Below are 25,393 nucleotides of genomic sequence, written 5' to 3'. Positions count from 1 at the left end.
GGATAGGAACCGGTTCTCATGAATACGAAAAAACTATGTCTAGCATCGTATTATATCCAGTTTTCTACGAATACCACGGGGCTAAAAAAACTAGTTTTAATCTTATAATTGTACATTCTATATCCGCGGAAAGCCGTTTATAATACGATACGAGAAATAACTATTAATAATCAAAGGTTTCGTGATGTTAATTTTTAGAAAATATATTATATTACAAAAAAAACAGCTTAAATGTTTCCAAGTTTATGATATACTAGCGGCTGCGCCCCTAGAATCTAATGGCTCTGTATTCTCGTATTCATTCGAATCCGGTGGATAGGAACCGGTTCTCATGAATACGAAAAAACTATGTCTAGCATCGTATTATATCCAGTTTTCTACGAATACCACGGGGCTAAAAAAACTAGTTTTAATCTTATAATTGTACATTCTATATCCGCGGAAAGCCGTTTATAATACGATACGAGAAATAACTATTAATAATCAAAGGTTTCGTGATGTTAATTTTTAGAAAATATATTATATTACAAAAAAAAACAGCTTAAATGTTTCCAAGTTTATGATATACTAGCGGCTGCGCCCCTAGAATCTAATGGCTCTGTATTCAAAGCGAAAGAAGGGGACAAAAAAAAGTAAAAAATAAAATCTACAATAAAAATAGACTAAAACTGACAGTATTTTAAATAAAAAAATATTTCGGGGGGGGGGGGGGAGGAGGAGGAGGTATTTATTTCTAGGGACAATTCATCTAGGGAGGGTGGTGGTACCTTCCCCTTAATAGTTATAAACCTTTCAAGGACCAATGAAAAGCTTCACTGTAAAGTAGAAACATAGAGGTCGAGCGGTTAGCGAGATCCTTCGCTCTTAATTTGTAAAGTTTGTATAATTCTAGTAGATTTGCCCCTAGAAGATGCTAGTGGTACTAAAACGGAGGGGGGTCGGAGAAGTCGACTCCTCCGTTTTCAATTTAATTTTATATATTTTTTTGGGGGGGATGTTCTTTTTTATTGGAAAAATGGTTAAAATCCTTCTCTTGACCTATATGAAGCTTCACTGTAAAGAAGAACCATATCGGTTCAGCAGTTGGCGAGATCCTACACTTCAAACAGACAGAAAAACATCCTGTTACTTTGTATATTAGTCTAAGGACAATGGAAATGATGAACTGCGGCCGGGGCTTGAAGCCTAAACTGTGGCGTCGGCTGTGATAGGTCAATACTTCTAAAATAAAATTAATTCAATTAGAATCAGTTTACAGTAAGTAAATGTTGCTAAAATTATTCGGGTCATGTAAAAGAAACGAAGTTGCGGGTTTAGTCGTATTTTTACAGTAGATTTTGAAACGTTATTTTAGGTTAGGTTAGTGATTGCTCCGCAGGGTTAGAGCCCCTCGCAAGGCCTAGAAATAAAAGAAACGCTCCTGTGAAAAGTATGACGAAAACCGCAACTTCGTTTCCTTCACATGACCCAATTTTTTTAAAATAAGAAGTTTAATGTGTGCAGATCTGGAGTGTATCCACCCCCCTGCCAAATTAAGATGCTGTAAGTATTGGTGCAAAAAATGGGGACGAATTTCAAATTGATTTGACGGGGCTGATTTTTTACGTCACAAATGAAGGGAAAGAAAAGAGAAGGGGGAAAGAAACCCCCTAGAAAAGAGATGAGAGTTTCCCTTCACTTGTGACGTAAAAAAACAGCCCCGTCAAATCAATTTGAAATTCGTCCCGATTTTTTGCACCAATACTTACAGCATCCAAATTAAGGTTCTTCATACACTCATTCCTCCCACTCCAAACAGCAAAGAGGGGTGTTAAAGTAAGTTTGGGGGTCAGATTCACTCATTGGTTTTTTTGTCACCCAAAATCTCTCTGATTATTAGTAGCGAAGCTACTCTATAACTCCCTTTGTCTGTCCGTCATTCAGAGAGTCCGTAACTCCGGAAGAATTGTGTTTTCTCAACTGTTATTCATAATAGCCGGCTGGTTTTTTATAGATTCCCTATACCAATGAGCATCCTTTACGTTTGCCCATACTTATAATTGTTACCATCCTCGTTTATAATTCATAGATTTTTTAAAATAAAAAAATTTAATAACCTGACATATGTAGGATCTTCAACTCTTGACGCAATTTGTCCATTTAAAACCTTAAAAGACAATTTATTAAACACGTTCTACAATTCGCTGGCTTAAAAACTTTGGGATTATCGGTTTATCTTTGATTATAAAATTATCAGCAAGAGTGTCAAAACTATTTCAATATTGGTTTGAATCAACATAAGGGATAATTTTGTTGATTATTATCGTAAATTTCTTAAGATCTTTAGTGTTAAATGCTCTACTTTAGTCAAATTGCTATTAATTTTCCCTTATTTTAAAACTTTAGGATTCCAATTACAGTAAATGGTTCGAAATCGATTAATATTCCCATGAATTAAAACCGGTTTTAAGCTAAACTGAAAAACTGTGTAGTTATCTTATCATATTATAGACAATTTTCTACGACTAATAAAATAAAAATCATATTGTTTCTATCAGTTTTTTCATCCCGGAGCTTTAGCTCCTTCGCGGCTAACAAAACTGGAATTTATTAATTTTAATATCTGCGGAAAGCTGTCTATAATTTGATGAATAAATATACCTGATTCAGCTGTTCTTCAGTTGAAAGCCTTCTGGTCCGTTCTGACTTCAGCTGTCTTTCCAGCATCTGATTTTTAGACTTGAGCTGTCGCTCCAGAGTTTGGGATCTCGTGTGCATTCTATACACTTCGGATTCTTTGTCTAAATAATTGGCATGGAAAATTACTATTTGATTATTAAATCCAAGAAAAATAGTCCAAAGAAAAATATAACCCCATATATAATATAAAATGTACCTAACCTTAATTTTCTCAGAAACCATTTGATCAATAGATGTGATTTCCTAAACTTAGGCTTTTATGGTTATAAACTAACTTCTAGTTTTGAATTCACCTCCCTGCTACAAACCCCTAGCCCTCCAGGGCTCAAAAAAAACCTAAAAATGAACCTAATTTTAATTTTCTCAGAAACCATTTGATCAATAGATGATTTCATAAACTTAAGATTTTATGCTTATAAACTAACTTAAACTTTAAAAGTCACCCCCCTGCCGCCAACCCCTAGCCCTCCAGGGTTCAAAATAAACCCTAAAAATGGACCTAACCTTAATTTTCTCAGAAACCATTTGATCATTAGAGATGATTTCTTAAACTTAAACTTTTATGCTTATAAAATAACTTTTAGTTTAAGAGTCAGCCACCTGCCGCCAATATCTATCCCTCCTGAATCAAAAAAACCCTAAAAATGAACCTAACCTAAATTTTCTCAGAAACCATTTGATCAATAGAAACGATATCTTAAACTTTCATCTGAACATTTAATAATGTGGTTACTGAGGTTAACAAAATTTCAAACTAAAAGTTATTTTATAATCATATAAGCTTTAGACAAAAATAATCTGCACTATTGATCAAATGGCTTTTGTGAAAATCAAGTTTAGGTTAATTTTTTAGGTTTTTTTAGCCCTGGGGGGCTAGGGGGGTGACTTCTAAACCATAAAAGTCCTAGAAATCTGCTTTATTGATCAAATGGTTTCTGATAAAATTAAGGTTAGGTTCATTTTTAGGGTTTTTTGAGCCCGGACGGCTAGGGGTTGGCGGCAGGGTGCTGACTTTTAACCTTGAAGCTTTTTTATAAGCATAACAGCCTAAGTTTAAGAAATCATCTCTATTGATCAAATGGTTTCTGAGAAAATTAAAGTTAGGTTCATTTTTAGGGTTTATTTTGAGCCCTGGAGCTAGTGCAAGGGGTTGGCGGCAGGGGGGTAAATTCTAAACTAGAAGTTAGTTTATAACCATAGAAGCTTAAGTTAAAGGAATCATCTCTATTGATTAAATGGTTTCTGAGAAAATTAAGGTTAGGTTCAATTTTAGGGTTAATTTGAGCCCCGAAGGGCTAGGTGTTGGCAGCAGGAGGGTAACATAAAAGCTTAAGTTTAAGAAATCATCTCTATTGATCAAATGGTTTCTGAGATTATTAAGGTTAGGTTCATTTCTAGGGTTAATTTAAGCCCGGAGGGCAATGGGTTAGGGGCAGGTGGGGTGACTTCTAATCTAAAAGATAGTTTATAAGCATGAAAGCTTAAGTCTAAGAAATCATCTCTATTGGTCAAATAGTTTTTGAGAAAATTAAGGTTAGGTTCATTTTAGGGAGTTTTGAGCCCCGGAGGGCTAGGGGTTGGTGGCAGGGTGCTGAATCTTAAACTAGAAGTTAGTTTATAAGCATAAAAGCTTAAATTTAAGAAAGGATCTCTATTGATCAAATGGTTTCTGAGAAAATTAAGGTTAGGATAATTTTTAGGGTTAATTTGAGCCCCAGAGGGCTAGGGGTTGGCGGCAGTAGGGTGACTTCTAAACTTAACGTTACTTTTAAGTTTAAACTAGAAGTTAGTTTATAAGCATAAAAGCTCAAGTTTAAGAAATCATCTCTATTGATCAAATGGATTCTGAGAAAATTAAGGTTAGGTTCATTTTAAGGGTTAATTTGAGCCCCAGAGGGCTAGGGGTTGGTCATAGAAGGGTAACTTCAAAACTATAAGTAAGTTAATAAGCATAAAAACTTAAGTTTGAAAATGAACTCTATTGATCAAATGGTTTCTAAGAAAATTAAGGTTAGGTACATTTTTAGGGTTTTTTTGAGCCCCGGAGGGCTAGGGGTTGGTGGCAGGGGGATGAATTCTAAACTAGAAGTCAGTTTATAACCATAAAAGCTTAAGTTTAAGAAATCATCTCTATTGATCAAATGGTTTCTGAGAAAATTAAGGTTAGGTTAATTTCTAGGGTTAATTTGAGCCCCGGAGGGCTAGGGTTTGGCAGCAGGAGGGTAACTTCAAAACTATAAGTAAGTTAATAGGCATAAAAACTTAAGAAATCATCTCAATTGATAAAATGGTTTCTGAGAAAATTAAGGTTAGGTTCATTTCCAGGGTTTTTTTGAGCCCCGGAGGGCTAGGGGGTGGGGATAGAAGGGTTGACTTCGAAACCATGAGATGTTCATACTCATAAAAGCTGAAGTTTAAGAAATCATATCTATAGAACAAATGGTTTCTGAGATAATTAAAGTTAGGTTCATTTCAAGGTTTTTGTTTTAGCCCCAGAGGGCTAGTGGTTGGAGGCAGGAGGGTAACTTCAAAACTATTAGTAAGTTTATAAGCATAAAAACTTAAGTTTAAGAAATCATCTCTATAGATCAAATGGTTTCTGATATAATTAAGGTTAGGTTCATTTCCAGGTTTTTTTTTGAGCCCCAGAGGGCTAGGGGGTGGGGGTACAGGGTTGACTTCGAAACCATGAGATGTTCATACTCATAAAAGCTTAAGTTCAAGAAATCAACTCTATTGATCAAATGGTTTCTGAAAAAATTAAGGTTAGGTGCATTTTTAGGGTTAATTTATGTCACCTTGAGCAAATCAAAGCGTTTGATAGAAATTTCGTATTTTTTAAAGAATCTCAGGTACAGTAATCAAAAAAAATTTTTTTTTTCCCCTATTGTTCTATTCAATAGGGAATATATCTAGAGCACCTTAGCGTTCTACTACTATTTTTAGGCCTTAAAACACACACCTTTACGGAATTTACTAGAAAATGACCTCCCTCTTTTTGATTTTTTTTCAATTTAGATTTTTTTTTTCAATTTTGAAATTTTTTTCAATTTTGAAATTTTTTTCAATTTTGATTTTTTTTTCAATTTTGAATTTTTTTATCCACCCCCCCCCCCCCCCTTTATTCGGTCCCCTTATTTTTCTTAGTTAGGTTAGGTTAGGTCATAGGCCAGGGGGCCGAGCGCTGCGGCTAGGCAGGCTAGGGGGCCGAGCGCTGCGGCCATAACCATTATTTTGTTGACAGTGGTATAAAAAACTTTCAAAATTGTCATATTATTAAAATAGCGGACACTCCTGCGTTTTACTTAAGCAATGTCCTCTCCGACGTTTTTCCCACTCCTATGTTTTTCCCACTCCTATGTTTGTCCACTCAGACGTTTGGAACTCCTGCGTTTGTGACTCTTGCGTTTGTCCACTCCGACGTTTGGGACTCCTACGTTTGGGGTAGGACCATAACTTTTAGTATCAAAAGTACTCTATAATTCACTTTGCCTGTCCGTCCGTCAGTCCATAACGCTCAAAGGGGAATGGAATTTTTCGGCTGCTTTTTAAGATCGACTGCTGATTTTTTTTGTCGAATATACATATTACCAAAAAGCATCTAGTATATACAACTTACTAGTCCGTCAGTCTGTCGGACATACAACAAAAGACATATAAATATATGTATGAAAGTTTGAACATTAAATTGAATATTTACTTTGTCTGTTAGTCAATACATGATTTGTGTGCTTCGCTACTCAATGAGTATTAAATTTGTTTCATAACTTTGATTTATCTAAATTGTTTTAATGTTTTAATACTTTTTTTACCTTTTAATTGTTCTCTAAGACTTGATAGTTCTTTCAGGGTGAATGTTAATCTAGATTCCATATCTTCCTAAAATTATAACAAGGATAACAACGTCATTAGTTTCAAAACAGCCAGTTAATTATACTGATCAGCTAAGATATAACAAATTATAAAGATCTAATTGAATTATAGAGTAGATATGCATTGGTTATGAGAATTTGATACAATTAATTTGATCTTTAATAGAGCAATTGAGAAAATAACATTTCCTTAATATAAATTAAATATTTTCCAAAACATTAAAGACACACCAACAGCTAAAGTAATGTAGTAAAAGCTTATACGCCAAGAGGATCTACATAAACAATTTATACTAGATGGCAGAGGAGAAAACGGACAGACGGGCATTCAAAATTTTATAGTAACCTCGCTAACTTCTTAACATGTCAAATTTCTTTTGAAAAACGAAAAACAAAAATATTTTACCAGTGATCTTAAGGGACAAACCAATGGAGGATAAACTGACTTAAATTTCTAATGATGATAAACAAAATTACCCCTTCTGTAGATTACAATTATTGGTTTAAAATTTTGGACAATAGTATTTTGTAACTAACCAATGAAAAATCAATAATTTCCCAAAGTTTTTTAGCCAACAAAAAATATTACTTGGTTAAAATTTTGGGTACCTGTGCAACTTACATGTCCCCTACCTCCCTAATCTTACCTGTAAAGAAGATATGACCGAATCTTTTTCTTGGTCAATTTCTGCGGTTCTTTTAGACCTCTCCTCTATATACTGATTTAGTTTCCTAAATATAACAAAATATAGAAATATAGAATTAAGTGATCATCTAGAGAATCCAGAGCATCATCCACGTTTAATGGGATGCGTTACTCTAACACCCAAAGATATTAGGTTAAGTAACATCCATCAGACAACCAACCTTTTGAGCCAAGGCATTCCCCCTACTCTTATTATTTATGTCGCGTACCTGACATATCAGCAATAGGAACCATTTTTAACGTCTTTAGTTATGACGCGGTGTCGGCCAGAGATTCGAACCTATCACCTCACCGGCAACGAGCCACAATCGCGGGTTAATAAACAAAATTAATACCTCATCTTCTTGCTGATAGCTGCTTTGGCCATGATCTCATATTCTGCTTTTAGTTTGGCCACTAACTCCTGATTTCTGTTTAAACAAATTTTATATTTTGCAGAGAGAGAGAGGGACAATAAGCTGTTTATTACATTAGTTCATTATCAAGTCTGGGGGCTTTAGAGAATTTTAATAAATAGTTTGGTTTGTTAAGTTGAGTGTTCAAACGTTTTAACCTCTAATCTAAGACTGCAGAAGGGGTGATTTTGTCTATCATCATTGGGAATGTACATAAATTTTGGCATGGGGGTAATTTTAGTTTTACAAAGAAATTTTTTTGGAAGGTTGGTCACAGGATCAGTAGGTATATTCTCTGAAGAGTAGAGCCAAATCTGTTTAGTGGTTACTGAGATCTTAAGCTTTAGACAGACAGACGGACAGACATCGTTCTACTTTGTATTATTAAGAATAAATTTAGTTTTCCTCAAATCTTCTTCATGTTTCATTTTTCTAAGCTCCTCTGTCAGATAATCTATCTGTTCATCTTTCCTACATTTTATATTTATTGGATTTAATGCAGTCAACGGATAATTGCTAAAATAGATTAGTTTTCTAAAAATAAAACATAATATATATATATTCGCACATCATTGTATCTTGAAAAAAAGAAGGCCTATAAATCTCTACAGAAAGATTTATTTACGCACGCTTCCTTTGGCCAGGCAATTCATTTGCATTATTGGATCTCAACTCTTTCAGATTATTTATAGGTCTATCACATATGCCAATTTTAACAAAGTTTAGACATAACCTTTAAGTTTAGCCGTTTGTTCCCTAACAGTTTTTTTAGTTTTTGAAAATAATCAATTCTTCAACCATATATATTATATATGCTTGTTAAACATAAGGATCGAATTATCAAAGTTTTTATTTTCTTTGCCGTTATTAATGGCATCTAAAAGGGAAAATAAACGACAGAAAAATAGCCTCAAACTGTCCTAAGAATTTCGAGTTTCTTACCTGGCCAGAATTTCATTCTTTTTTGACAGTGTGTCCAACAAATCTTTTGATTCTGTTATTACTGTTTCTAAAATATTAAAACATTATATTTTCTTAGACAATGTGTCTTACAAGTCTTAGGATTCAGTTGTTACTGTTTCTAATACAATGTAAAGTTTATATATTTTTTTGTTTAATCTATAATACAAAGTAGCTTGATATCTGTCCGTCTGTCTGTCTGTCTGTCCGTCTCTCTGTCCGTCTGAAGCTTAAGATCTCAGTAACCGCTGAACTGATTAGGCTCTACTCTTCAGGGATTATACCTACTGGTCCTGTGATGGTTTTAAGCTATTTTCCTTGAGGGTGGGATACCCCCAACTCCCCCCAAAACTAAAAAAAACACCCCCCTAAAATTTTTTTTTTTACAGTTTTTGTAAAATCTCAGTAACTGCTGAACAAATCGGGCTCTACTCTTCTGGGAATATACCTACTGGTCCTCCGGTGGTTTTAGGCTATTTTCTAGGAGAGTGGGACACCCAAACCCCCCCCCCCCCAAAAAAAAAAAAATCCCCATTTCAAAATTTATAATTTTTTTTAAATTTTCGAAACAAAAAACAAGATTTTGGTTAGTGGAACCCCACTGCACCATGGGGCGAAGCCCCCATGAAGCCCCCCCCCCCCAAAAAAAAAAAAAATTCACCCAAAATTTTTTTGGGTTTTTTAAGACTTTTAAAAATTGACATCTTTTAAAAGTTGTCACAATTATAGGTATTAAATAAAATTTACAGAGGAGAGTTTTCAATTTTTGTGTATACGGTGAACAACCTGGGTTTAATTTTTACGAATTGAAATTTTAGTGCATACGGCGCACAACCTGGGTTTAATTTTACCAAAGAGTAATTCGGCAAAGAATAACTTTTTTGAAAATATAAAATTATTCTGGAGGGTTGACTTTCCATTACCTCAAGGGGCGAAGCCCCTAGAGGCTAGGGGCGAAGCCACGAGTGTTTTTATATAGAATTTAGATTTAACTAGTCCCCAAAGTTTTAGAATAACGTTTTCTTATTCGTTGGCATAAAAACTTTGGGGACTTTTAGTGAATTTTGGTTGGTTGGTTTATTGACTTGAGTGTCTAAACATTTCAACCACTAATTGCAATCTACATGAAAGGGATGATGTGTATAATTATTTAATATGTACATCAATTTATCGGCCATTGCACTGTCCCTGGATTCCCACAAATTATGAAGGTTATAACCTTTTTTAAGTCGAGCAGCTACTTTAATGCTTCGATCTTCATTCTCAATCCTAAAATTAACAAATCATGTTTCATTTGCATTTTTTTGTATAATCTTTACAATAAAAACAAAATAGAAATTAAATCTATCATATATCCTATTATATAAAGTAGTAAGCTTTTTTATCAGTAGCGTAGGATCTCGCCAACGGCTGAACCTATATAGTCCTCCTTTACAGTAAAGCTTTTTATATGTCCCGGGATGGTTTTTGGGCTATTTTATTTTTATAAAAAAAAGTCTGGGTATGGTTTTAGGCTTTTTTTCTGCCCTTTCATATCCATTCAAATACAGAGCCCCTAGATGCAAGGGGCACAACAGAAACACGACAGAAAATAGATTAAAATATGCTGATTATCAATCCTTATAATAAAGTAACAGGATATCTGTCTGTTTGTCTGGTAGGTACTTGCTAACCACTGAACCGATATGTTGCTCCTTTACAATGTAGATTTTCGAACTTCCTGGAAAGGTTTATAAATATTTTGGGGGAGGCAACCACCACCCTCCCAAGAGAAATCGCTAAAAAAGGCCGCACTGATTTTAACTTACATTGATAAGAACAATTTTAGAGGCCTCTAGGGGCGTAGCCACTAGTTATAAATAATTAAATTCACCAATTTAAAGGCAGAATATACCATCGTTCATTAAGGGTTCAAATTAACAATCTTTCATTGTCCTCTCCTTGTACCCCGCAATTCTCTTAAATGATAAGACAATGGATACATTCCCAGTCCCACAGATGATAAACAAAATTACCCCTTCTTTAGATTAAAAATTGGTCGAATATTATTTGATTCTTTATTTGTCTTAACTATATACATAAAAAGTTAACATATGAATTATAAGAGTTATTATAACAATATTAAATAAGGACTAATCCAAGATATTCTCTTATAAAAAGTGAAATATTCTCTTATAAAAGGTCGAATATTAAAACGAAAAAGATAACATATGTATAAAACTTTGTATTAGATTATTTTACAGTTCAATGTCCCCTCCAAAAGCTATGCTTTTGAATAGTTATTTCTTGCATCGTATTATAAACAGCTTTCCGCCGATATAAAATATACAATTATAAGATTAAAGCTAGTTTTTTTATCCCCAAGAGGCGGTGCCACGGGCTAAAAAAAACTGGTTTTAATCTTATAATTGTACATTTTATATTCGTAGAAATCTGGATATAATACGATGCTATCATAATTTTTCAGTATGACTGTGAACCGGTTCTAATCCACCGGATATTAATTGGTTTCGAAGCGATTACGGGAAATAATCGTCTTACCTTGGCTCCTCTAATTGATGGTCATCAGACGACTTTCTTGGTGACCGTTCATAATGAAATGTTGCCCGGTCATAATCGTGTCCGCGTGGAGATCGCAAGTGGTCACGGGGGGATCGGATATTATCATTTGGGGCCCTAAATCATTTTTGGCAATTGATATTTATTCACTTTTGTACCTTAAAACTATCTATTTTACAAAAAATGTCGACGGAAAGTAATAGGTATGAAATTGTATTTTCGATCCATGTAACAGTTATGTACTATTTTTAAAGCGACGCTTTTCTATAATTAGGGTCGGTTCGTCCGTCCGTACGTCTGTAACGGATTGCTTTTTTCGTTAATTTAGGCATGCTAGAATTGTCCTATCGATTTCAAACTTTGCATGGTGATTCCTGTAGTAGTAAGGTATTATTTAGAAAGCGTAGCAACTCTAAAATCGTTACCAGAATGTCCGCATGTCCATTTTAAACATTTTAAACATATTGATTTTTAACTTTTTTGACAACAAATTTGTATGTGATAAGATCATCCGATTGTTTTGATTTTTGAAAACAAAGTACAATGTTATAAGCAAAGCATCTCTATAATCGAGTCCTAAAAACGTAAGTATGTCCTTAAACATTATCCTGTATTTCTGCAGTTTTTCAACAAATTTAATTAAAATGTTGATTCGACATATATACATTTATGTTCCGATTTTTCAGTTCTGACACACCACAAGTATAAATATTCGTTTGTCCTTCCGTTTCAGAGCTTCGCTTATATGGATGTTGGTCATCCTTGTTAAAGATAATCTTTAATATTAGTCCTCCGCGTTTATGCGAGTCTTTAAATGATTTTAAAATACTTTTAATCTGTTTTCAATTAATTAATAAAAGATATACCTTGAATTTCTGTCAGCTGCTTCTAGCCTCCAAATCTTTCTTTCAAGAGTTTTCAATTGACTTTCAGCCGTGTCCTTTGCAGCTAAGGCTTCATCCTAGTAAAGTAAAGCAATGAGAAAATCTAAAATATATATTTCTATCATGTTATTGTTTGTAGCCCTGATTCTCTGAAGTTAGGATTCAGATGCACACGGAGACTGGAAGTGAGAATACTTGGTCAATCTTAGATTGGTAAGCTTCGCGCACAGCTGATTTTATACTTTTTTTGTTTAGTAAAGGGTGTAAACTGTACAATCCTTTTTAAATTCAGCCGAAAATAAATCAGATTTGAAAAGTAACTTTTACTTTTAAAATCTGAAAAAAAAATTACCTTGGCCTTTTTCTCATCATCCAACATTTTTGTAAGTTTATCTAACTTTGATTCCTGTTTCTCAAGTTTTCGTCTTTCTTGCTTTTCCTAGCAAAAAAATACAATAAAATTAACAGAAAGAGAGGGGACAATGGGTTGTTTATTAGACTAGTCCCCAAAGTTTTATAATTACGTTTTCTTATTCGTTGGTTTAGCAACTTTGGGGACTTTAATGAATTTTGATTAGTTGGATTATTAAGTTGAGAATTTAAAAGTTTCAATCAGTAAATTTTATCTAAAGAAGTGGTAATTTTATGTATCATCATTGGGGATGTACATCAATGTATCAGTCATTGTCTAATCCCTTTAGATCCCTGCATTAATACAGTCGTGAATATTAAAGAGAGAGATCAACTGACCTACAAATATTCTTTAATTATAGAGTGTCATAGCTTCTAACAAGTATTCTATTTTTGAATAGGATGTAACGATTAAATTCTAGTCACTCATTTTTTAACAAAATTTTAAAACAATTACAATTGAGATCATAATGTCTAAATTAGCCAATAGAAGAATAGTGAAGGTACATACTATACATGTCATTGGTTCAAACATTTTACAGATTTTTTTTTATTTCATATAAATTATCTAGATATATATTATCTCTATTAGGATAACAATTACAAGACCTGATTTTCTCTGCGAATTCTCGCTTCTTCCTCACATTTTTCTTGGTGTAATAACTTATTTTGAATTATCCTTCGTTCTGTATCCAAATCTTTTCTTAGTCTGTCACTAGAAAAAAAAATGTATTTTTAACAAGGATATACAAAAATCCAGCGATGTTTTAAGACAGAAAGATGCTATTATGATAAGTATGTTAATAAAATTTTTAAAAACCTTATCAATTTCTTCCAACAAAGCACCACTAGTATAGGCCCCACAGGATTAGGGCTACCCGCAGGTGTTAAGCATAGGAAAGAAATAACTCTCTGTCTATTTCTGTTTCATAAAGTGAAAACTACCTGGTAGAAACTTGTTCCTTTAAAGTTCTTGTTTCTCTATCTAGTTCTATTTCATAAATTGATAACTACCTGATAGAAACTTGTTCCTTTAAAGTTCTTGTTTCTCTATCAAGTTCTGTTTACTAAATGAAAACTACCTGATAAAAACTTGCTCCTTTAAAGTTCTTGTTTCTCTATCTAGATCTGTTTACTAAATTGAAAACTACCTGATAGAAACTTGTTACTTTAAAGTTCTTGTTTCTCTATCAAGTTCTGTTTACTAAATTGATAACTACCTGATAGAAACTTGTTACTTTAAAGTTCTTGTTTCTCTATCAAGTTCTGTTTACTAAAGTGAAAACTACCTGATAGAAACTTGTTCCTTTAGAGTTCTTGTTTCTATATCAAGTTCTATTTACTAAATTGAAAACTACCTGATAGAAGCTTGTTCCTTTAAAGTTCTTGTTTCTCTATCTATTTCTGTTTACTAAAGTGAAAACTACCTGATAGAAACTTGTTCCTTTAAAGTTCTTGTTTCTCTATCAAGTTCTGTTTACTAAATTGATAACTACCTGATAAAAACTTGCTCCTTTAAAGTTCTTGTTTCTCTATCTAGATCTGTTTACTAAATTGAAAACTACCTGATAGAAACTTGTTACTTTAAAGTTCTTGTTTCTCTATCAAGTTCTGTTTACTAAATTGATAACTACCTGATAGAAACTTGTTACTTTAAAGTTCTTGTTTCTCTATCAAGTTCTGTTTACTAAAGTGAAAACTACCTGATAGAAACTTGTTCCTTTAGAGTTCTTGTTTCTATATCAAGTTCTATTTACTAAATTGAAAACTACCTGATAGAAGCTTGTTCCTTTAAAGTTCTTGTTTCTCTATCTATTTCTGTTTACTAAAGTGAAAACTACCTGATAGAAACTTGTTCCTTTAAAGTTCTTGTTTCTCTATCAAGTTCTGTTTACTAAATTGAAAACTACCTGATAGAAACTTGTTCCTTTAAAGTTCTTGTTTCTCTATCTATTTCTGTTTGATAAATTGAAAACTACCTGATAGAAACTTGTTCCTTTAAAGTTCTTGTTTCTCTATCAAGTTCTGTTTACTAAATTGAAAACTACCTGATAGAAACTTGTTCCTTTAATATTCTTGTTTCTTGATCAAGTCGTTTACTAAATTGAAAACTACCTGATAATAACTTGTTCCTTTAGAGTTCTTGTTTCTGCATCTAGTTCTGTTTACTAAATTGAAAACTACCTGATAGAAACTTGTTCCTTGAGGGTTCTTGTTTCTCTATCTAGTTCTATTTCATAAATTGAAAACTACCTGATAGAAACTTGTTCCTTTAAAGTTCTTGTTTCTCTATCAAGTTCTGTTTACTAAATTGAAAACTACCTGATAGAAACTTGTTACTTTAGAGTTCTTGTTTCTAAGTCTGTTTCATAAATTGAAAACTACCTGATAGAAACTTGTTTCTTTAATATTCTTGTTTGTCTATCTATTTCTGTTTGATAAATTGAAAACTACCTGATAGAAACTTGTTCCTTTAGAGTTCTTGTTTCTCTATCAATTTCTGTTTACTAAATTGAAAACTACCTGATAGAAACTTGTTCCTTTAGAGTTCTTGTTTCTCTATCAATTTCTGTTTACTAAATTGAAAACTACCTGAAAGAAACTTGTTCTTTTAAAGTTCTTGTTTCTCTATCAAGCTCTGTTTCCAAACTCTTCAAACATATCTCCCATCTTTGATGCTCTAGAAGTAACAAAAGTTTGTTTAAAAGCGGATTCGATCTATGAGAGATTTTTTATAAGGGGGTTGACCTACACTCAGTCAAAAGCCTACCTATCCTAAGACCAAAAACTTGCCATTGATAATATAGCTGATCAGTGTCCAAACACTTCGACCAAAAATTTAATTTACATACAGAGCAACTGACGGTAAATTAATTTATTAAAATAATTGTTTAAATAAATAAAAAACCTTTTTGTTTCTGTGCTTTAAGCTGTTGAATTTCTTGTTGGGCCATTCGGATTTGTGTTTGAAGCCCCTCACTAAACTCCATTTCCTGTAAATCAAAAAATACATAAGTTTAGAAAAATCTTGGCAGTGTGACAAAGTTTCTCAAAAATCAGCAATATGACGTCATAAAAATGAGGGATTATCCATCTCTTTTTTAGTGGATTACTTTCCCACTTCTCCTCTCATCTCGCTCATTTTTATGAAGTCAGAGGCCTGATTGTGACTCTTTGTCCTACTACAAAAGCTTGGTTAGGTAATGTCTGATAAATTATTTATTTAAATTTAGTAAAAAATCCATCCAATAATATTTTAGTAATAAACAAGGATGACAACATCCATAAAGACGAAGTTGAAAAAAAACAAAGAACAAAGGAACATAAAACTTGTAGTGTCAGAATTTATTAAGCAGAATATTAATGTATATACCTGAACAAAATGTATATGAAGCATATATTTAGAAACAACTTAATTAGAATTAAGTATCCTTCATTTTGCAACATATTTATATATTCAATTTTGTTTAGACTTATGTGATATTAACGGAATTACTGAAAGACAGTGCTTGACTATAGAGAAGTTTCGCAACTATGTTAATAATAAATAACTGGATAGCAAACTAATGAATATATTAACAGATTATGATAGGTCAAATTTAATAGTAATAATAATAGGAAGTAGTGGTAGTAGCAGTTTAATGTATATGTATATAGCTAGAGCGTGCCTTCACTGCTGGTCCTCTTACTAGGATACTAATGAACTAGGTAAGGGTGTATGCATAATTCTGCATAATAAGTTCTGATACTATTTATATAGAGATTTGCTTTTAAAAATGTTGTCATCCTTGTTTTTTATTGACCAACCTTTTGTTTTCTTTCTGTCTCTTTGTCTAATTCTTCTCTTAATTGTTTTATAACATCAACCATTGTTGTATCTTCAACCTACAACATATAGATAGATAGATAGATATAAGTATATATAATTCTTCTCTTAATTGTTTTATAACATCAACCATAGTTGTATCTTCAACCTACAATAGATAGATAGATAGAGAGATATATTCTTCTCTTAATTGTTTTATAACATAAACCATAGTTGTATCTTCAACCTACAATAGATAGATAGATAGAGAGATATATTCTTCTCTTAATTGTTTTATAACTTCAACCATAGTTGTATCTTCAACCTATAACAGATAGATAGAAAGTTAAATATAATTTGGTGATTTTCCCTCAAAGTACCAATTCGAGCACAGAAACAACCTCCCCTTAATTTTTACATAAATTGAAAATTTGTTTGTGTTTTACTTTAGATTATGTAATGTTAAATCAATTACTAGAGGCTAGCCCCATAGGGTTTCGACACAATAGCTTTATATGGCCCGCAGGGTTAGACACACTGCAATTGAAAGACATAAAGGAAGACCTATACTAGCTTAGTCTCAATTATTTTAGAAATAAGGAGTGCTGGTTGTGTTCGCAAGATGCTTCTAGGGAAAGCACTTAATATAAATATATTGATAGATTGATAGATAAAGATATTAATAAAATAATTGATAAAAAGATAGATGAATAGATTGTACCTGTTCTTTCTTTATCTTGTCAATTAAAGCATCTTTCTCCTAAATAAAATATTATTCTAAACGAATACATCAAAATATCCTATCAATTTCAAACCTTACTAAAGATTTTTTAATAATAAGGCTCAATTTTAAATGTAAAGCAACATCAAAACCCTTACCAGACATTAATTTTGTTACATTAAAATCTAATTTGATTATCCTAACGTTTGGATATAAAAAAAAACTTTTTAACCTTTCATTTTACCTATACCCCCCCCCCCCCCTTAAAAAAGCTTGGACGTCTAGTCTGCAGTGCTTATAAACGCGGGGCTACAAAGTTATAGACGTACCGAACCTGATATAAAGTAATAAATGAATAAATAAACCAACACTTATTTCTATATGTATAAGTGTGAGATTTCTGTGCTCCACTAGGAACTTTGAGGTAAACGACCGTTTAATTTGTAGAGCATAGCTATAATGGATGTTATCATCTTTGTTATCATACCTTTTGATTGTCTCGGACTAACTTTTCAAGTTCTAGAACTCTGTTGGATTGTGTGGACAGATGATCTGATATTGTTTCATATCTTTGCTTGGAATTGGCAAGCTGACATTCAAGCTCTTTCAAGGTATTCTCCTAAAGTAATAGGTTAATCAGAGAAATATTTTATTAATGAAGCTATGAATCATTTCAAGTTATCCTAAGAGATAAGACAATGGACGATAATTTGGTATACATTTCAATTGATGATTAATTACAAATACTCCTTTTGTAGATAAAATTAGTGGTTGAAAAGTTCGGACACTAGTTTTGAACCAACCAATCAAATTCAATGAAAGAAGCCATAAAGTTTTTGAGCCATAATAGGACAACATTATGAAACTTTGGGTACCAGAGCTGGATCTTTAAATCAATTTAGTGGTGAGCCAGATCGGGGTGAGCCAAATTTCAGCCAATCACAGCGCGGCATTTCATAAAATGCTGTGCTCTCATTGGTGGAAAGTTGGCTCACCCCGATCTGGCTCACCACTAAAATGATTTAAAGATCCAGCTCAGTGTAGCTTACAGCCCAGTGTCCCCAAACTCCCTGCACGTATAAGGATTTGAAATTGAATACGCCCGTCCGAACGTTCGTCACAAAAGTATTTTACAGTCATAACTATCTACTTGCCTTTTCTTCAAATTTCATTTGTATAGTTTTTGTTGTTAATTTTAACTGGCAATTTTCTTTCATTAAATCATCAACCTAAATATTAAAACATGTAGTTAGTAATTAAAATAACACTTAATATTTTTGCCATAAATTATAGCTTAGCCTTTAGCCATTAGGGGGCTTGCCCCTGTTAGAATTTTGTCTAACACAAAGTGACATTACACGTTTAGGGGTATGATAGCCTAAAACCTTTGTATGTCTATATGGTATAATCTATGAAAAACACAATCCTTTCAGTCCAGCAGTTACTGAGATATTATATCTCAGATATCGCTCTACTTAGTATTATAATAGTTTATTCTCGCATCGTATTATAAACAAATACAAATACAAATTGTACAGTTAGCCGAAGGCACGGGCTAAAAAATTGGTTTTAATCTTATAATTGTACATTTTTATATTTGTAGAAAACGGGATATAAAACTATGCTAGAAATAGTTTTTTCGTAATGATGAGAACCGGTTCTAATCCACCGGTTTAATCGGTTTCAAATGAATACGAAAAATAAATATTTATCTACGTACCTTCAGTTTATTCTCTTGCATATCTTTAATTTTATCACATAATAAATCTAGCATATCTTCTATCGAATGTGTTCTCAAAGTCAAACTGCTTATATTTTGCAACATCTAAATAAAAAACTATTAATTCCTAAAAAAAACTATTAAATCATAATCAAGTATTTTAAGGAGTAAATTATACATCCCTAATTATGAATAACAAAATTACCCCTTCTATACATTAAAATCGTTGGTAGAAAAATTTGGACACTACTATTTGGGAATCAATCAATCAAAATTCAATGAAAGTAACAAAAGTTTTAGACCCAACGAATAAAATAACGTGGTTTTAAAATTTTGGGTACCAGTATAAGTTAAATCTCATCCCCCCCCCCCTGATCTTAATAAAGAATTTATTCTATTTTTATATAATACTCTAACTTACTGTAGAATCTGTGCAACTGAGAAGAACATTGTTTACTTTTCTGTGTACATCTTCCAGTCTACATATAAAATCAATAATCATATCCCACTAATTTGTTTAAAAAACAAGGATGACAACATTTATAAAAGCGAAGCACTGAAATGGTAGGACAAACGGACATATAGTATTGTACTTTGTTGTCCCAGGAATCAGAACAATTGAATAACTAAAATTTGTTGTTAAAAAAGTAAAAAATCAACATGTTTAAAATAGACGTACGAACATTCTGGTAACGATTATAGAGTTGCTACGCTTTCTAAATCTTACCTAACTACTATAGGAACCACCATGCAAAGTTTGAAATCGATAGGACAACTCTAACATGCCTAAATTAACGAAAAACCTATCCGTTTGTGACGGATGGACGGACCGACCGACTTTAATTATAGAAAAGCTTCGCTTTTAAAAAAACAGGGATGATATCATCCATATGTATCAAAGTACAAAAAAATAGTAGAAAGACCGACTTATAGAGTAATTTAAAGAGCTAACATTCATAAATTTATATAAAAATAAAAAAAACCTTTCATAAGTGTTTTTTTATGTTTTAATATTTATATTTTGGCAAGACTGAGAGACAGATGGAACAAGTAAATTATATTCTAAATGCTGATTAGTATGGGGAATCTTCACTCAAAAAATGAACTGTCAATCATGTACAGCAACTGAAAAATCACATTTCTTGCATAGATGAGGTGATCCTATTTATAGAGTTGCTTCGCTAATAACAAAAGAAGATTTACCTTTTTTGATTTTCTCTGTTATTTTCATTAAGCACGTTTTTTTCTTTTTGTAAATTTAATTCAAGCTCTTTTAATTTGGCACTTTTATTATCTAATTCCTAAAAACAAAGATTATATTACCATTTTTAATAAATAAATATGTTTAATATTAAAATCATTTTAATTCACAGTAGTGAGAGTTTTTGTCTTAAGCTTAACATCTTAATAACTACTGAACCGATTAAATTCATGGGATGGTTTTAGTCTATTTTTCCAGCACCTCCCTGCTTCTTTGAATACAATTCCCCTAGAGGCTAGAGCGTGACCGCTAGTATTAATAGAAAGTACTTTGGGCGCATTTTTTCAGATGATGAATTATGGGGGAAGGGGGTCAAAATCACAAAAGTAAGCCTAAGTTATTGGGGGTAGAAGGGAGGTGGGGGGGGGGTTATAATCCCTCCCTATGGTGCCCTGTAAACAAGAAGAAAATACCTGTTGAAAATTATTAATGACCGTTTTATTCTCTATCAAAGTGACTTCTTTATCTTTTAAAGCTTTTTCATGTTCGTCCATTTTCTTAGCTTGGTCTTGCAGAGATTTTGTCAGCTCCTTATAGATAGAAATTCTAAATTAGTACTGAATTTCCTTATTATTCTGCCTCTAAATCTAATTTGAGTATAAGACAATTAAAGATTAACTAATATGTATCCCCAATGTTAATAAACAAAAATTTTTAGTAGAATAAAATTATTGGTTGAGAAGTTTGGACACTACTAGTTTATAACCGACCAATAAAAGTACTGAAAGTTCTTGAACCAACAAATAAGATAATATAATTATGAAACTTTGGGTACAACTGTCATTTACAGTCCAATGTCCCCTCCCTCCCTGAATAAGAAGTACCCAAGATAGTCACCTGATTGTGGGATTCTAGAATAGTTTTCATCTTGACAGCAGTTTCAAGTTCAGATTGAAATTCCAATAGTTTAGAATCAAGTTCTGGTTTTGTTGAAAAACCATTTTAAAAGTTTGGGGATATCTATTATTACTGGGTCTGGTACTTGGTAGCTAATGAAGTAGTTTTACCTATCACTTTTCCCTTAATCAACTAAATTCGCAGGGTTAGGGTCCCCCATAGAGGTTAGTCTTAGAAAAAAATATACTTCTTCCCCCCCCCCCCCTCATCTTTTAGCAATTTATTTTGAAAAAGAAGGAGTGGGGATCATTGCTTAACATACACTTTGAGGTAAAGCACAATTTTTAAAAAAATAATATCATTAAGATTTCCAAAAAAATAAATTCTTTGTAAAATGGCAATTTCCTAAAATAGATTTTTCATGTTCTGTAAGACTTTGTTTTAGACTATTATTTTCAGATTTGGTTTGTTCTAGCATAAAATTCTTTATTGCTTAAAAGTATTTTATTCCATTGGTTTTTCAATACAAAAACTAAGACTGCAAGTGGTTATAACACACTAATACAAAATAGAAACGGGAAAAGGTGATTTGACACACATTTAAAAAAAAATATTGGATGGTTTAAAGATTTTGTATGTCCCCTATTTCGATCTTATTCTGCTCCTTGAGGCGCAAAAGAAAAATTTAGTTTTTTAGTATTTTTTCTTGGTAGAATGGAGGTACCCTTTTGTAATATAGCTATGAACCTTCCCTCAACTATAAGATGTTTCTCTGTAAAGAAGAAACCAAATCGGTTAAGCGGTTAACTAGATCCTTTGCTAAACACAGACAGAAAGACTAACAGACATCTTGTAACTTTAATATAATGATTTATGGATTATAGCGTTAAATAAGTAAAAATTTGAAGAAAGCTAAACTCTAAAGAACACAATTTTTAGCAAAAATTAATCCTAGTAATTATTTTTTGGAAAAATAAGTCGATATTTTTATTCAATGCAATAAAAAATGCCTGTAATAGTGTTGGCTAAAGTTAACTGTCTGCAAAGATTTTCATTATCAAGTTTATAAGATTCAATTCTAGAGTTTAGTTCCTCATTTGTCTATAAATTATCACTCTATGTTTTTTAAGTTTTTATTAAAATGTATTGGACTTTTTTTGCTTTTTAAGGCAGAACGAATTCAATTGTACTTAAATTTTCCACCCCCCCCCCCCCCCTTTATTTTGAAAAGTAAAAATAAAGGAGGCAAGGCTTTGTTTTTATTGTCTTAATGTTTTACTTTAGTTCAGGTAAGGTTACTGACGTCACAAGAATAGGTACTACAGTGGTTAGGCATAAAAAAAACTTTTTTTTATCAACATCCTCTAAATCAATGAAATTATTGTACTATATGATCTTAATATTTTAGCTGACTAGAGGCACACCCATGAGAAGCAAAGCAAGCCTAAATAAATTGTTTCATTCCTGAGCATACCCCCAGAAAATATTTCCCAATTTCTGAAAGTCTTGTACTTTCAGATAACACAAAATGACAGAATCTTAAAGCTCAAGATTGGAACAGTTTTTTTTTCACATCTTTTTCCTAAACTTTAATATCTATTTAAGAACATAATGAGTAGATAGTTGTGAAGCTACTTCACAAGAGCTTTAAGACTGCCAGAGAAATTATCTGATTAATGAGGTGAGACATTATCAGGAAATATTTATCCCTGACAATTATAAATCTTAAACATAGAGTGTCCCTTTAAAGTATCTTGATAATTCTTTCTTAATTCAAAATCATCAGATTTATTTTCATTAGCAGCTGATAAATGATCAACAGTTTGCTTAAGTTGCTCTATATTATTCTTATATTCATCTATTTTATTCTCAAAGGAAGCTTTCATGGTTTCTATATCACTAGTGAGTTTAATATTTTCAGCTTTGTATTTGTTGATTTCTTTTTCTGTTGATTTTTCTACATTGTCTAGTTGCATATTTAGATTTTCTATTTCATTTTCTACAAAAAAATATCAGTTTTAGGCGTGATGTTATTCTATAATTTATTTTGTCTTTCAGTATGTGTAAAAGGGGATTTTCAACAATGCAATGGTTCAAGATATGCTTCTAAAAATTGTTCTTTTATTGATTACACTCATTCATTACCTAATTACAGGGTGTTTCAATAAAAAAATATTATTCAAAAACTTAATAATGCATAGAAAAAATAATTATATCAAATGCTTTGTAAAATTTGAAAGCCTGTTTTAGTCAATTTATGTTTAAAATATTTCAAAATGATTATTTCAACAAATTATGCCCTAAAAACCGTTTTTTCTAAAGGCCTCCCAAATATACAGTGTGTTTTTTTTATGAGAACTTTTTGAAAGCAATTTACCCCACTTATAGTTATCAGAATTTAATGATTAATGGCTTATTTTCTTCGTTTTTTAAGGCAATTAATAGAACAACAAAAAATATTTCAGTTTTTATTTAAAAAGTACAGTAAAATCTAAAATTTAAAACTTAGGTGTCAACATCTAAAAATGGTTTTAGCGCATTTTTCTTATGCTCAAATAATCAACCTTTTGCAAGAATGGCTGCTAAACACTTCAAAGTTGAGATATAGAGCTACAAATGTATACAGATACTATTAGGGACATGTACTAGAACATATCAAAGTTTGAAGGTCATATCTCAACCAGGGAGGGAGTACTGGCCCCCCAAAGTCGACTACAGAAAATCCATTTTTTAAAGAAAAATGCACTAAAACCATTTTTATATGTTGACACCTAAGTTTTGAAATTTAGATTTTACTGTACTTTTTAAATAAAAACTGAAATATTTTTTTGTTGTTCTATTAATTGCCTTAAAAAACAAAGAAAATAAGCCATTAATCATTAAATTCTGATAACTATAAGTGGGGTAAAATTGCTTTCAAAAAAGTTCTCATAAAAAAAACACACTGTATAAAGCATTTTATATTATTGTTTTTTTTCTATGTATAATTAAGTTTTTTAAAAAGCCATTTATCTTGAAACACCCGGTACAATAAAGTTGTCTTTAATGTCTGTCTGTCCTTAATCCAAGGGAATGAAATTAAATTAAATTATGTTCTTTGCTTATATATGTTGTCATCTTTGTTTTAAAATAAAAGTGATGAAGGAATTTTAAACAAACCTTTTAATTCTAATTGCTCTGATAGAGATTTAATTTTCTGTTTATTAATAAGCTGCTCATGGTCGTATTCTGTTTGAATGGCACACTCAGAAATATTCTTAATATCTAAATCTTTTTTATCACAGATAATATTTTCGACTAAATCAGTCTGCATTTCAGAATCAATTGTTTCTTTCTCATTCAGCTTATTATGTTCAGTAATAGTTTGCATTTCAGAATCCACTAAATTTTTAAATTCAATATTTTCCATATTAGAATCTACACCATCTGTTTGGATTTCTATGTCAGTCAAATGTTTAACATCAAGAGTTTCAGTATCAGTTGACTTGGAAGATTTTTTAACATCAACATTGGAAGATTTTTCATGATTATCACAAATAAAGTCATTATCAGTTTGATTCATTGCATTGCTAACAGATTTACTTTGATCAGCAGAAATCTTTTCAATAAGATATTGTTGTTGTTGAATTAGACCATCTTTTTCTGCTAAGATTTTTATTTGGAGCTCTAACTTGGCTTGGGTACTTTTCAGCTCTTGAATAAGTGTTTCTTTTTCATTTTCAATCTCTTCATTTCTAGAATATTAAAGATATTGGGGCAAATCTTATAAAATTAACTAGACTAGGAGTTAGTGTTTCATAAAAATAAGAACAAACCCTTAGACTTGCCTAAAGTTTTATAGAATTTGAACTATGAATATTTTTACATTTACTTTTCTACTTTTAAATTTATTTTTTACAACATTATTTGTTAAAAAACATTAGACCTGTATTTGGGTTCTCTTTGACTTCTATCTACACAATCTAAAAATTTACTTGTTTATAATGCAGTAATTAAATTATAAAAAAAAATATTATCTAATACTAGAATAAACTAGCGGCTACGCCCCTAAAGGTCCCTTTTTGAGAAATAAATTGTCTATGTTAAAATCAAATGTTTTTATTCATTTTTATTTGATACTGTGGAAATATCTCTCTTAGTACCATCCAAAAAATAATTAAAAACCTTCCCAGGACATATGAGATGCTACCATGTAAATATTAGTTATATAGGTACATCGGTTAGCGAGATCCTTCGGCACAGATAGATAGACATTCTGTTACCTTATTATAAGGATACTAGCGGCTTCGCCCCTAGCCTCTAGGGTCTTTGCCCCAAGAGGTGATAGAAAAAAATTAAGGCAAAATTCGTAAAAGGACCAGGGAAATGTTCTCAAAAAAAAAGGATCAAGGAAATGTTCGGCAAAAAAAAAAGGATCAAGGAAATGTTCTGCAAAAAAAAATGGACCAAGGAAATGTTCTGCAAAGAAAAAAAATAGTCGGGGGGGGAATTTTTTGTTTTTTGGGGGGTTGGGGGTGTCCCAGCCCCCTAGAAAATAGCCTAAAACCACCACAGTACCAGTAGGTATATTCCCTGAAGAGTAG

General features: G+C 31.9%; 2 protein-coding genes across 2 annotated transcripts in view; both read right to left on the bottom strand.

Annotated features, from left to right (window-relative positions):
* Positions 1–707: 707 nt before the first annotated feature.
* LOC145335050 (uncharacterized) lies at positions 708–20,922 on the bottom strand. Its single transcript, XM_080180737.1, has 24 exons — positions 20,811–20,922; positions 20,387–20,503; positions 19,916–20,013; positions 19,134–19,191; positions 18,713–18,817; positions 18,147–18,221; positions 17,480–17,611; positions 16,993–17,031; positions 16,274–16,351; positions 15,375–15,459; positions 15,059–15,146; positions 13,076–13,181; positions 12,408–12,494; positions 12,038–12,132; positions 11,154–11,288; positions 9,832–9,881; positions 8,595–8,661; positions 8,060–8,123; positions 7,593–7,669; positions 7,199–7,283; positions 6,492–6,558; positions 2,641–2,780; positions 2,097–2,146; positions 708–1,221 (listed from the first exon to the last, which is right to left on the bottom strand). The coding sequence occupies exons 1-24, from the start codon at positions 20,838–20,840 to the stop codon at positions 1,143–1,145; spliced, it is 2,007 nt and encodes a 668-aa protein (XP_080036863.1). The 5' UTR covers positions 20,841–20,922; the 3' UTR covers positions 708–1,142.
* A 1,591-nt stretch (positions 20,923–22,513) lies between these two features.
* The window catches only part of LOC145304404 (uncharacterized), a 28,817-nt gene continuing 25,937 nt past the window's right edge, over positions 22,514–25,393 (bottom strand). The window contains exons 25-27 of the mRNA XM_080146286.1: positions 24,736–24,772; positions 23,970–24,544; positions 22,514–22,809 (exon numbers count right to left, since the gene is read on the bottom strand). Of these exons, the coding sequence (XP_080002412.1) occupies positions 22,514–22,809; positions 23,970–24,544; positions 24,736–24,772 (908 nt within the window). The remainder of the gene's footprint in view (positions 22,810–23,969; positions 24,545–24,735; positions 24,773–25,393) is intronic.

This window comes from Acartia tonsa, chromosome 13 (assembly GCF_053477335.1).
Source record: "Acartia tonsa isolate MP-2025a chromosome 13, ASM5347733v1, whole genome shotgun sequence".
NCBI classification, from domain to species: Eukaryota; Metazoa; Arthropoda; class Copepoda; order Calanoida; family Acartiidae; genus Acartia; species Acartia tonsa.
The sequence above is the reverse complement of the archived record's forward strand: the minus strand, read 5'-3'. Positions and strand labels throughout refer to the sequence as shown.